Source organism: Panthera onca, chromosome E2, assembly GCF_046562875.1.
Source record: "Panthera onca isolate mPanOnc1 chromosome E2, mPanOnc1 haplotype 2, whole genome shotgun sequence".
Lineage (NCBI taxonomy): Eukaryota > Metazoa > Chordata > Mammalia > Carnivora > Felidae > Panthera > Panthera onca.
Window position 1 is genome coordinate 37773752 of NC_138353.1, and position 13719 is coordinate 37787470.

At 35.8% G+C, this 13719-nt stretch overlaps 1 protein-coding gene across 5 annotated transcripts in view; it reads right to left on the bottom strand.

Annotated features, from left to right (window-relative positions):
• Nucleotides 1-13719, bottom strand: part of CDH8 (cadherin 8) — a 362321-nt gene that overhangs the window by 59736 nt on the left and 288866 nt on the right. For 4 of the 5 annotated variants that reach the window (XM_060650613.3, XM_078438839.2, XM_060650611.3 and 1 more), the window contains 2 exons: nt 8110-8231; nt 4408-4662 (listed from right to left, as the gene is read on the bottom strand). In XM_060650613.3, the coding sequence (XP_060506596.3) occupies nt 4408-4662; nt 8110-8231 (377 nt within the window). The remainder of the gene's footprint in view (nt 1-4407; nt 4663-8109; nt 8232-13719) is intronic. The other variant, XM_060650615.3, reaches the window with a different exon arrangement.

Genomic DNA, 13719 nt, shown 5'->3' on the forward strand with positions numbered 1-13719 from the left:
AGCACTGTTCATAGATATTTAATGGATAGTTACTGGATATTTGTTTTATAATTTGCATGGTAATCCAATCTCTACCAAGACTTCTCCTATCTAGAGTGTTTTGCCATGCCAGTGTGTGTGTGTGTGTGTGTGTGTGTGTATCTTTGTCTTTAAAAACCATTAGGTTACTGTTCAGAACATATACCTTGGAAGTCTGACCTATGGAAAATACAACAGGAGGATATAGATTTGATTTTCTATGTCTCTTTTAAACACTAAGTGAAGTCGTCAGTCCTCTGGGTCAACATTTGGGGGCTGTACCTTTATAAACCCATTTGCGAAACTTTCGATATTTTCCTCCATTTCTGTTTCCTTCACTCCCCTTTCCCTTCCTGAAACCAAGTTGAAATAAAATGATACAAAGCAAGGACTTCTGAATAGTATGTTTATACAAAGTTTGGAGTTTCCAGTGTCTCATACCTTTTTTCCTAGACTCTGCATATTTCATGTGTATTTTGTGCACCTCTGAATTAATACTAACAAAATATTCCATCACTTGCTCTGCTTTGAAAACCTCATTAGCAGGGTAAACCCCAAAGTTTCTAACATAGCTGAGAAGTCTCAGGTCCCTTTTCAATCTCTTCTCTCCATCTTCCATGATACTACTCCACAGGAATACTTCCTGATGCCTCCTTGGCATTGCAAGCATCACTTCCTAAGCTGAACCTGTGTGGCATTATTTATCCTCCTGGAGCAGGTTTGTTTCCTGACTGGGTTCCCTTTACCACTAGTTGTATAGTTTTCTCTGAAGGAAATTTGAAAGATTTTATAATCAGCTATGTTTGCTAAATGGCAAAGACCATATAGCCTTCTCATGATTCATATGTATTTATAAATGTAAGGGAATCTTAGAGTTAAACAAAAGAAGAAGAAAGGAATGTTGTTGAACTTGGTTTAACTCAGTGTCAGTGCTCCATGACCTTATTAAGTAAACCACACACACACACACACACACACACACACACACACACACACACACCACAAACGCCATACCATATAGGTGATGTGCTATGCCCTACAAGTTTTTCTCAGGCACTCTTTGAGAAATGCTGTCCTCCAAAATTCCTACTGAATCTTAAAGGCCTGGGAGACTTCCACCTCTGTGTGGAGGCATTGTGTCTATCTAGCTTGGTGGTTACCATGTCTCTGCCCTTCCAAAAAAATGTCAGCTCCTCGTGGTACCACATATTACCCACTAGCACAAAGCCTAGGCCTAAGGCCTTTTACTATCCAGTGTCAATTTTACTTTCTTCAAAAGGGTATCAACTTGGCTTCTAAGAACAAATGGAAAGAAGCATACACATGTGCCCACCTTGCTTCAGTCCTAAATTCTTACTCAGTAACTTATAGGTTGAAAACAAAACAAAATATATTTGTATGAAATAGGCCAAGATTCTCAAACAATCCCTGACAGCATGTTCTCTGTGGATCATCAATCTCATTTAGGTGAGGTGCTAGAATATGGAATTGGGGATCGCACAAGAGGTTCAGCCAATGTGTATGTTGGCTGAAAACATGACTCCAAAAAAGATGTAGATTGAATGTGTCCTGCAGGTTGATCCCAGTATATTTGAAAAATAATGATATTGGCCCCACACATTTAAATGAGGAGGAATAAAGTACAAGCCTTTCCTTTACCCTGAATGAATAAAATACTTGGAAATTACCAGAGGAGGAGTTATTCCAATACAGGGAACTAGATTGTCTTCTGTTATAGGGACCCATTAAGGGACTATTTATAATGTTTTGCTCCAAATCAAAGTCATGTAGCTCTAACAACAAAATAAAGCAATCCTAATGATTTAATCCTATATTTTGCTTTTTAGACTATGACATTAGTTAAAATATATACTAATAATAATTATAATTATTTATTAAGCACTTGATATTGCACTAGATATTTCTGAAATATCGGAGTTTAGTAGAGGTTAAGACTGAAGGTCACAAAATTAGTAAATGGCAGAGCTGTGATTCACACTAAGATTATTCTGGTTTCAAATCCTTCCACTGTATTTTTTACTTATGTGCTCCCCTCTGTCAAAAGTGAGCTCGAAAAGTCATACTTCTGTTAATGATGGTTTTGAAATATATTTTGTTAAGTATGATTTCTTCAAATATTGTTTTACGGATTCTATTAATTTACCATCTCCTAGCTACACCCCCCAAAATGAAAATAGTACTGTATGCATTTTGTTGAGGCTATCAATTTCATCTGTTTTAAAATCAATCCTGTCTCCCTCTTGTGCATGCAGATAGATCCTGAAAAATGCCTGCTGGCAGGGAAGTTAAAATTAAATCTCCTAAATTTATTGTTTCATGAGTGTTATAAAATGCCATATTTTTGACTCACTGTTTTATATTTATTAGAAAAAAGCCAACAGAAATTTTTAAAAGAAATAAATAAAGTAGCAAACACACTCATTTCTGGTGTTTATCAACAGATAATTATTTTTACTTTTCTCCCTAAGCTTTCTTTCTTAAGATTTTGTGGAATGCTTTTTGGATAATGTGTCTTATGGGTCACAGGAGTTGACATTTTTCACTTTTGAAAAATGCTCACTCTTGACCACAATCTTATTTCTAAGAAGTTTGTTGCACAGGCAATGGAATCTCAAAGTCCGCTTCCTTGGGAAGCACTGCAAGATCATAGAAAGTGCAAGGACTTTGGACGCTTCAAGAACAGACCTTGAAACCCATGTATGCCACTTTTCATGGCCTTGGGGAAGCCCCTCACCCTTTTTCAGCCTCAGCCTCCTTATCAGTAAAATGTGGCTGCCAACACCAATCTCCGAAGTAGTGATTTTGATTGTATGTTGGATGTCTGTCTATATTACGGTATTCATGAAAGCATGCGGCTTTCACAATTCCTTGTCTGCATCTCAACTGCTACCACCTTAGATCACCAAGTACCTCACCAAGTCCTGGTATATAGTTTATGTTTAATAAATATCTTTTACCAACATCTTTTGCAATTACAGCCTATTAAATGTTCTTCCTGCTTAATTGCATGTATGCATGTGTGTGTGTGTTGTGCATGTGTGTGTACATTTTATTCAAAATGCGTTTTGTCCAGTTTCAGTGTTGCTTATTACATTCTTCTTAATCTTACACTTAGCCACAGAGGTCTTCAATTCTTCAAACAAACCAAGGTCTTTCTCCCTTGAGGGTCTTTGCCCAAGCTTATCGTGCTGGCTAGAAGTCTCTTGCTTCCACTGCTTGAATGTCTAGCCCTTTCTAATTTTTTTTTTTCAGATTCAGCTTAAAGGATACTCACTTAAAAAGTAACTTTCTCTGACAACACTATACAAAGTAGGGTCTGCTTTTTCTTTTTTCCCCTCTGCCTAGTTGTGCCAATGTTTCCTTCAATCCAGTTTTCAAAATTGAAATTATATTATGTATTCATTCCACTTTTTTTTTTTTTAATAAGTCCTCTTCCTCATTAAGTTCCATTAGACAGGACATTCTTTTTTTGCCCTTTTTACATTGTTTCCCTGGGTCATATTACAAGAGTATCTTGTAGATGCAATACAAAATGTTGTTCAGTAAATAAATAAATAAGTGATTTTTCATTTGAAGAGGTTAGTTTGTGCACTGTGTGAGTAAAACAAGTGTTTCCATGGTAATATCTGAGAAGCTAGTTATTGAAATATTTGTCACTGCTGAATGAAATGAATTAGAACTATGATTCTAAAATTTCGTGAATATTCATTACATGCAAAGCATTAGCTAGATACATATCTAGAAATATAGGATATTATTTTCTTCCTTTCTTTGTAGTTTTTATTTATTTATTTTTTGACCTATGACATTCCTAGGATAAGCCAACTTCATATTGCTACAGTATTGGTCAGAGACAAAGGGGATTAGAAGAAGTAAACCAAAGCATTTTTTTTCATCCCAGACATAATTGATGCCAAATAGCTTGCCTCAGCTTCTATAGAGGGTGATGAAGCTTTAATTATATGCCACTAGATTTATTTACAGTAAAAAAGGGAAGCTCCTCCCTGAAGGAAAAAAGAACTGAAGCAGTCTGTCATCTAGTCCTCAAACAGTAAAATATTCTCTGGGACTAAATAAGAGACCTTGACTCATACCTGGAAATGCAACATTTTCAATGTAGTCCTTGCATCAATGAACCATCTGGAGCAAATTATCCTAATTATGTATGTATGATAAGCAAGGGGTTAGCATCTGAAATAAAATCCTAGAAAGACCCTATCAAGGGGATAGGATGTAGAACAGAGTTATGGAAGGCCCTCTAGCCAACACTGGTCACTAAAGCTCTCTATTTCTCTTTTCATGTTTGGTTCTGAGTGTGCTGTTGTCAAGCATAATGAAGGAAGATACTGGTTTCTCCACAGCTGTTACCTGTTCCTCCACCCGTCCAGCCAGATTACCATTCTCTTCAGAGAGAACCTGGTTTATCCCCAGCTGACTCCTTTTCAGCTCTTGATAGATGTTTCCTGTCTCTGGTGGAACAGGTCCTATATTAAGAGGTCTTTTCAGTAAGATAGCTTCATTTCCCTTCAGCTCTTCAGCCTCCTTTCTGCCCAGAGGATTTGAGGTATGTTCTTGCAATTCTATCATTTCTAATTTTATTACGTGTTTGCCAGAGAGAAAACTCTAGAAGGGAAAAAGACTGTTGTTTAGGGCATTGTTTGCCACTAAATCCCCAGTACCTCACCAAGTCCTGGTACATAGTTTCTGTCTGTTTAATAAGTATTTACTGACTGACCCAAACCTACCATCATCCTATTATACACATGAACTATCAGTTATATATTTTCTAATTTTGAACTCTTTAAACCATACCATCATTTCTGTTTTGGCCATTAGAGAGGAGTCAGTGGAAGGAATCTTTTTTATTCTTACTGTTAAACTGAGAGCCAAGTAATTTGTAAATGATTGTATCGTGATATGATTGAGTTGGAGACTAAGGATACATATTTGTCATCTTAAAACTTGTGACTTGAGATAAATTACCTAGAACTATTGGGGAAATTTTTCTAAAATAGAAGTAATGAGCAACAGAAAATACTTTATTAATTATCTAATGGAGCAATTATTTCAGATGATTCTAATGAAAAGGGATGCACCATGATTTTGTATAATATGGACTATGGACTTTTCCTTTTATGGGTGGTGGTTCCTCTCTTTAGGAAATAAATTGAAGAAAATGTCATCTGTCACTTAATAATAATGAAAAGGTTTTAGAAGCAGACATGATTTCCAATTCTACTTTCAAAGAACCTATAACAGTTTCAGCATAGATGTATCATGTATTGGAGATGTACTTCCAGAGAGGAGGAAAGTGTTGTCCCTCCTTCCTTGGTGAAAGTTTTTATTTAGTCTTTTTTTTTTTTTTTTATTCTTTAAGGAGTCCAATTAGTGGAAAAGAGTGGTCAAGTACAGTAGAGTTGTCTGTGTTTTGTTGATACTGGTTCTCATTTTGTGAGATGTTTTAAAAACCTCTTTGTAGAGGCTCTCTCAGTCCAGGAGGTTTTTACAGACTGAGTGTTGCAGTGGCTTGCTCTTAATTATTCCCAATGATCCCCAGCTGCCTCATTTCCCAGGAAGTAGATCCTCTTTGATTTTAGCCTTAAGTCCATACCTTCCGGACAAACCAGACATTTCAGAGTCCTCCACATTCCTTTTTCTCAGGCTGTTGTAAAGCAGACATTAATGGTTGAAAATATTGATAGAACTATGAATTTAGTGCTCATTCAGCTATTGGCATTTGTTTTTCATGAGTGTGTTATCACCTCATAATGAATATTCTGATTTCAAAGTCAGAGGTTGTGTAGCATTATGAGAAATGACTGAAAATGTGTATGTTGAAGTTACATAAACACACTAGTGTTTATGTTGATAACAAATTTATGTTGATAACAATTAATTTTGGAAAATGTTAAGTATAAAAATAAGATACTTGAGCCATTAAAAGTGGCCTACTAATGGTGTAATGAATTACATGAGTTGTGACTAGCACAGAGGATTCAAGGAATTCAGGAGTTGTTTGAACAACTTCATGTGTATCGACCAGTCCTATGTCCAAAACTTCGGTGAACAGTCAAAAATCTGATTTCTTCATGTTAATATGAACTCTAATAAACGTACCTAAACACGTTCACTTGAGGATAATTTAGTGGCAGTGGACAGATACACAACATAAGCATTTCTTCACAGAATGAGTCATTCATTTTGATATGCAAAAATCATAAAACAAAGAATCAACTTTTTTTTATTTTGATCTTGCATAGGAAAGATGATGAAACAATGCATTTTTTTTCCTGAGTATAAAAACTGCTGAGGAATCATTAAAACCTTAGAAATAGTCAAAATCCATAGGATAAATCTCCAGATTCCTAGAGGTCCAAAGGTCAGTATCACAAGTGAAGCCAATGTGGAATTTTTGAAATCTCAATGCCATTGACTCTCTGAACTTGTGTGGTGAGTTTTGCATGAAAATGGGGTTTTATTTAAATTCTAAAGCATTAGATACATTCTGTGTGATCAACAATGTCTGGTGTAGAAGTCTGTGATTGGCTATATTACCCCAGCAACGATCTGGCCCACACAACCATATCCTTGAAACTAACCTGCATAAATTTTGATCAAACTTTCTTTGCCAGCTCAATCCTAACTTAGCTAAATGATATTTACTACTATATATATGTATGTGTATATATATGTGTGTGTGTGTCCGTGTATACACAGACACACACACACACACACATTCCACCTTCAAATGATAACAGATGAAAATGTTCAAAAGATAGGCTAAAGGGCAATTCCACATGATGAAATTAGGAAACATTTAAGTTAATGTTAGAATATTTTTAAAAAAGTGTATTGCTGCTAAAAATGAATATTTTGATAACCATATTTATGACCCGTAGATGTTTGAAATTAATCAGTTTTATTGCTAGAATTTTAGCTGTACTTGGTGTGTGTTTGCACGCATGTATTTTGTGTCTCTTTTTGGGAGATGGAAATGAGGCTAATCCTTCAGATACATGAGAGTAGTCGAGGGGAAAATGTCCCCTATTGTACAGGAGCATTGTGAAATAATGAAATAAAAGTATAGGGCTACAGTGTTAGTCCTCTCTTTAGGTGGAAAAAAATATCTAACTCTTGTCAGGTAAGCTACTCGGCAAATAGTAAGTTTAATTCCTAACACCCACATGAGGCACAAGAATAGTTGGATTAACAACTCCAGTGTCATGCTGTCAGCTGCTGTTTATTTAAATTAAAATGTCACCATCCAGAAATAAATTAGGAAGTTGAAAAACGATAAATTTCTTAAACATACAGTACTTTGGCACCTTGTTAAAATAAATCTATTACATTTGTGTTTTTTAGAACTTTACATAGACTATTTCCATTTTGACATTCAGAGTAGAGCAGGTTTTGTTTCTCTTTGTGTTGTTCACTCTTCCTCCCTCCTTCCCTCCCTCCCTCCTTCCCTTTTTTTTTTTCCTTCCTCTCTGTTTTTGTCTGTCTCCATTGTCCCTATCTCTGCTACAGAAGACAGGTTTAAAAAAAAAAGTTTTGATTAATCCACAAAATATTCAGTTGCTTTCCTTGCATGTCTAAAACATATAGTTCATCCTATGTTGATCTAAATAAATCTACACTATTTATAGGTTTCAAAATTAGCTTTCTACAACTGGTCTTGCTGGGTTTCACCCTTAAGTAGTATTCCTATGATTGATATGAAACTGAAAGGCCCTCCCCATGAACTTTTTCTCCTGCTTCCTGTCATTGGAAGGTTAAAATTCTGTCCCCACCTCTCTAAGATCTTAGCCTGAGATATTTTAAGATGGTTGTTTGGCTCTGGGTTCATGGCCCAGTAGGTTGTTCGACTTCAGGAGCCAATGTGGTCATAAGTAGGGAGATTTAACAAACATCTGAGAAAGAAAAATGCTCCTTTTCTGTTCCCATTTGGGTGTTTCCTGCCTGTGACTTTGAAAACCATAAATGATGAGATGCTCACTATAATGCAGGTTAATTAAATATGAGACAGTTGTATACAAACATATTCAGCATTAACAACATGGAGATATTTACTTGGCCGGGTTTTCCATTTTCACATAAAAATGCCTCATATTCGGATGCGAATTCAGGGGCGTTGTCATTGACATCCAGCACTTTAATAGCAACAGGCACTCGTGATATCTGACTGTGGTTCCCTATGGGAAGGAAAAAATAACATCAGCATTGAGGGTATTTCATTTTTACCGTGCAACTCAACTTTCTTCTTGAAAGCATGTGTGTCTGTTTCTACTTCCCTTAATTAGGGTGTTTTCAACATAGTGATTATGGAATCTGACCATTCAATAAGGAAAAATAGCACGTGCTTGACTGCTTAAAAAAAGGAGAAATTATTACTTCAAACACCATTTGCTGGAGCTTCGCTTTACAATGACCATGTCTGAAAAACTTAAAAGAGGTTTCCTTGATGAAGAAAGCTTTATGTTAATGATAAAATCCATTATACAAAAGAAAAAAGCGCTGTGTGGAACAAAGATTTATCTCTTTGTTTCTCCTGGGTAGAACACAAGCCATTTTTGTGCTATTACCATATTTGACTGGCTATATACTAAAGGTGAACATCAAAAACCCAGGAAAAGGCCAGAACCAAGTCAATTGTTAAGAGAATGTCTTTAACAATGGTAAACAAGATAACATTAAAGATGGGGAAGCCTACTTTTTATGAATTTTTTTTTATTAAAAACTGACCTTGGGATCTTTTTGGATAAGCTAAGGCTAAGTCATTTTAATATTGTCATTTTCATAAAGATTTTCATCAGTGTAAACAGATAATAATGTAATCTTTTCAGGTCAATTCCAACAGCAGAGAATTTAATACATAATCCTTAATCCTCAGTCCTTAAATTTAAAAAGTTACATACGCACACACATACGCACAGAAATCTGGTCTAATATATTGCTGACTTCGGCCATGTGATGATTTTTCACTTGTAATAAATGCCATACAGTTTGTACCATGTAATAATATTTTGATTTCTTGTAAATTATACAGAATGCATTGGTGATGGCCAAGTATTTGTGTTTCTATGGCACTATTTATATGTAAGGCAAGAGGGGGGACATGTAAGGCTTTTGAATATGAAACAGACTTGGATTTGATACTTCAAAGCCTTCTTGGTGATAATTGATTAAATTCAGATCTCTAAAATCTTCACTCTTTTTTGTGTGTGAAATAAGAAAATACTTCTATTATGAAAATACTTGTAAAGCACACAACCAATAATCATAGCCATGTTACAAATTTATAGTTGGTTAAACCCACTGGCAGTGTTACAAGATTTGAATTTAGTTAACTAGGATGGCTACTCTCCAATATTCTAATTTGATTAACTGTGGATGGATGAATATTATCCTGTGGAATCCCCACCGCCTCAGTCATGGAACATAACCTCATTCCCCAAAATCAAGCCAATGGCCTTAAATGTCTCACCTGATGAATCCCTTTTCTTTTCCTATTTTAGGTCTAATGAATGAATTGGTTCATTGAGAGAGGAACTATGGATCTCTCTAGTTTGAATGGAAAGAGAAGTTTTTTTAAAAACATTACATGACCCTAAGGCAAGGAACTTAAATTTTATGTTTTGTCACCTTATGTAAGGTGAATAAATAAGGTGTAAGGTATTTGAAATACACCACCTCTCTTCTAGCTGGACCGTGAGCTAGATAGCAGCTGCTAGAGAGAAAAGGGCATATAGTGTTTGTACTACACAGCAATGTGTGGGGCCCCAGCTTTGCCTTGTACCACCTACATGATCCTGAAAAAATTACTTAACTTTCTTTTATTCCTGATAAAATCAAAACTGAAAAACTGAACACTTTATTTTCTGAATTGTTAGCAATAAGAGAAAACAGGAAGTGCTCAGATACTATTAGGCACGTAGTCAAGGGCATTTTAGCCTTTGCGCTTTGTAATTGTCAGCATGATCAGTACCATGCATACTGTTTAGTATATGCAATAAGAGATATTTCGCATAAGTAGATCTCTTCAGTCCTAAGTAAATTTTAACTGTATCGAATCTAAGTAGGAGTTACATTAAATTCAATGATATTCCCATACTTTGATGGGAGACTGCCCTTCAAAGGATAATAAGCTTTTACCAAGATTATTCAGTTAAAACTTAACTCGAAGATGTAGTTGCGGTCTCCCAAACATGAAACCTTTGCATAGTATAGTACTGATGAACTTCAAAAACAAAGTATATCAAGGTAACTAATCACTGCTATTTCTTCAAGAATACTTACAGGCTTATTCTAAATCTTTATCTCATGAGTGACCACTATTTGAAGGTTGAGTACAAATACCACATACCAAAAGGGATCTATCATGAACATTCTCAGACTTGTATAATAATTTTCAAACCTCCCTGAGAGTCGGAACAGTTTAAATTCCGTATTTTTGTTGAAGGTGCTATTGCACCCAAGTTGAACCCCTTAAACTGATTAATTTTATTTTGTAATTCTCTGGATCCCAACTTTATGAACTATTGATCAGTTATTTACTTACACAACATTCATTTTCTCTGTTCCCCATCAGAGACCAACTCTTGTGTATATAAATGATGACAAGAGACTTCTATTAGATTTTTGTCATCTACCTCTCTTGACCTAACAATGAGTGATCCATATATGTTTAATAAATAGCACATACAGAATAGACTGAAATATAAGTGCACAGTCTTGGGAAACTTAAGTATAAGGAAAAACTATCTGATTCCTTTTAGTATGATTTTGCTTCTTGGAAAGTGAGGAAATGTTAACCTTGAGTCAGGTTCATGGGCAATGGCTGATTGGTCAAGTCTACCAACCGATACTCTGTTTTCTCTCTTAGACTGCACACACACACCTAACAGGCAAACATGCATACACAGATTTTTTTCCTCTCAGAATTTTGGCAAAGGATAATTATGCTAAAGCCGATGTTCTCTTCTCCCAAATTCACTAAATTCATGTTTTATTATATAGTTGAATTCAATATATTTTTAGGTGTTTGCTTTTGACTTTGTAGCTTACAGTATACCTTATTAAAAGAAAATCTGAACTGTACCCCCCTGGCACTGAAAAATGATATGCTACTGGATGTTTAGAATTTCTGTAGACTTAGGGTTAACTGTCCATTACCTATTATGTAAGCACTAACAAAATAATATAATCTCTTCTCTTCATAACTGTGGAACTCCTTGTTATCCTTTAAGATTCACACCAAACTACATCTCTTCCCAAAAGTCTTTTAAACATACAATTCAGGTTGTTTCTGTTTGTTTTTTGTTTTTTGTTTTTTACTGTTTTACTTGAGGAATACCGCTATCCCATTGCCCATAAAAACTGGTAAAAAATAAAAAAATAAAAAAACATACATTTAATTTAAAATTTTTTCTTTATTTTTGATAGACAGAGTATGAGTGGGGGAGGGGCAGAAAGAGAGGGAGACACAGGATCTGAAGTAGGCTCCAGGCTCTGAGTTTTCACCACAGAGACTGACTCAAAGCTTGAACCCATGAATGGTACCCACCCGAGTGCCCCCATATATTTATTTTTTTAATTTACAGAGAGAGAATCTTAACCAAGCTACAGGCTCAGTGCAGAGCCCAATGTTTGGCTTGATCCCATGATCCTGGGATCATGTCCTGACCTGAAATCAAGTTGGATGCTTAACCATCCTAAGTGCATACAACAAGTAAAAATACTTATTCAAGAAAACAGAAATGTTGGTAAGAGAATCCTGTGGCATTTGAACCAATACCTGCTTACTCCTCTTACCCTTGTAGTTCAGGAAGATGAGAAATCTACTCTGGACAAACACAACCAAGAACACAGGGGTCCTTCTCCCCCAAGCTACTAGTCAAGGGATATATACCCAGGACATTAGTGTTTCTTATCCTGCTCATATACCTGTTGCTTACACTAAGTTTGGGGCAATTGCTGGTTGGGGGCTGCCTTTTTCCACCAAGTCCCTACTCATGGGACACACTTACACATTTGAAACAATGTCATTGAGAATCCTGGGCCCTGATCTTCCTGGCCAAGTCTCATGAGGGGAAATTTCATGCTGAGAGAAATGAACCAAGAAGACTGAAGGCTATTACTCTTCTCTACCATACTCCACCCACACAGGGCACTCCACTCCTAAAGCAGAGTGTCACTTGGCAAGCCATGGCTGAATCATTTTGTCTTGGGATGGGCAGGAAAATGAAACATAAAGCAGAGAGCTCTGAATCTTTCAGGAAGAATGGATGTCATTTGTAAAGGAATGTGGAAAAGATCAAGCCCAATGATTATCTCAAGATACTGGAAGTTGTTGCTACTTGCTGGAGACAGATCAGCCATGGCATTCTTCGGCTGTAGTTGAAGAACTCCAATGTCTGCCTCGATGTTCACAGGGCTATTTTTTATCATGCCATGTTTTCTAGTTTTCTGTCTCTAATAAGAACACTTATTACTATATTTAGGGCCTACCCAGCTAATTAAGGATGATCTCATCTTAAAATCTATAACTTCATCACATCTCCAAATCCCCTTTTTCCAAATAGCACATTCATAGGTTCCTGGGGTTAGGACTGAGATATATCTTTTTGTGGACCACCATATAAGCCCCTATATTCCATTTTCTCAAAAGCTAGGATATTTGTGACTAAATAGGATGATACTATCACAAACCTGCTCCTGTCCTAGAAAGCAAACATAAATGAAAATAATTCAGTTGTTTTTAGCTGCTTCTTTGAATTTATTCTTCAACATAACATATAAACTTGAAGAGGCTTAAAAAGCTCATAACTCCCTCCTGAGATTTTCGATAACACCCTTTTGTCAGTCATTCATTTATTCTTTCATTTTCTTCTCTTTAGCTATCCAATAAATAGTGTCCTCTCTTTTGCCAGTTACTAAGACAAAGCTCTTACAATCAAGGAGACCACAGTAATCTAGGAGATACATTATAATGGTTTTATACCTTCATCTATTCTACAAAATATTCCTTTACAAAATGCTGCAGAAGAACACAGGAGGCAGAGACCTTGTGCTATAGTCATAGGAACGATTTAAACAAGGAAATAAACTTTGAATTAGCTTTAAATGAGTAGATGTACCCTAGGTAAACAAAGATGTACAGATATTTTAGATAGAATCAGCCACATATGAAAAGGCCCAGAAGCCTAGAGACCATGCCATCACCAGTACATCAGTAGCCCAAATTTTGAGTGCATCCAGAGAAGTAGCTGGTGGTGATGCCAGGACACAAAATTCAGGCCATATCAGGAAGTCTTCTGGTATATGTTGATGAGTATGAGCTGTATCATGTGATTAGTGTGAAGCCGTTGAACTATTTCTTGATGAAATTTACAATTTTAAAATGTTACCATAAAGCAGAGAGGCAAGCAAAGTTACCATTGGTTTATTTTGTTTTTCTAAGTATATGGCTGTCCCAGAAATTTACTGATTATTTCTTGAAACTGTTAAAATAGGAAGAAACACAATAAAATAAAATAAGAAAACTAGTGCCTCACGTCCCCAAAATATTCCCAAAATGTGTTTCCACTATCTACATTAGATGAACATGCGTGATTGAAATTATTGCAAGTGTCATATTTAAATGCTGAAGATTCACTTTTATCTAAATTAATGAAATGATGG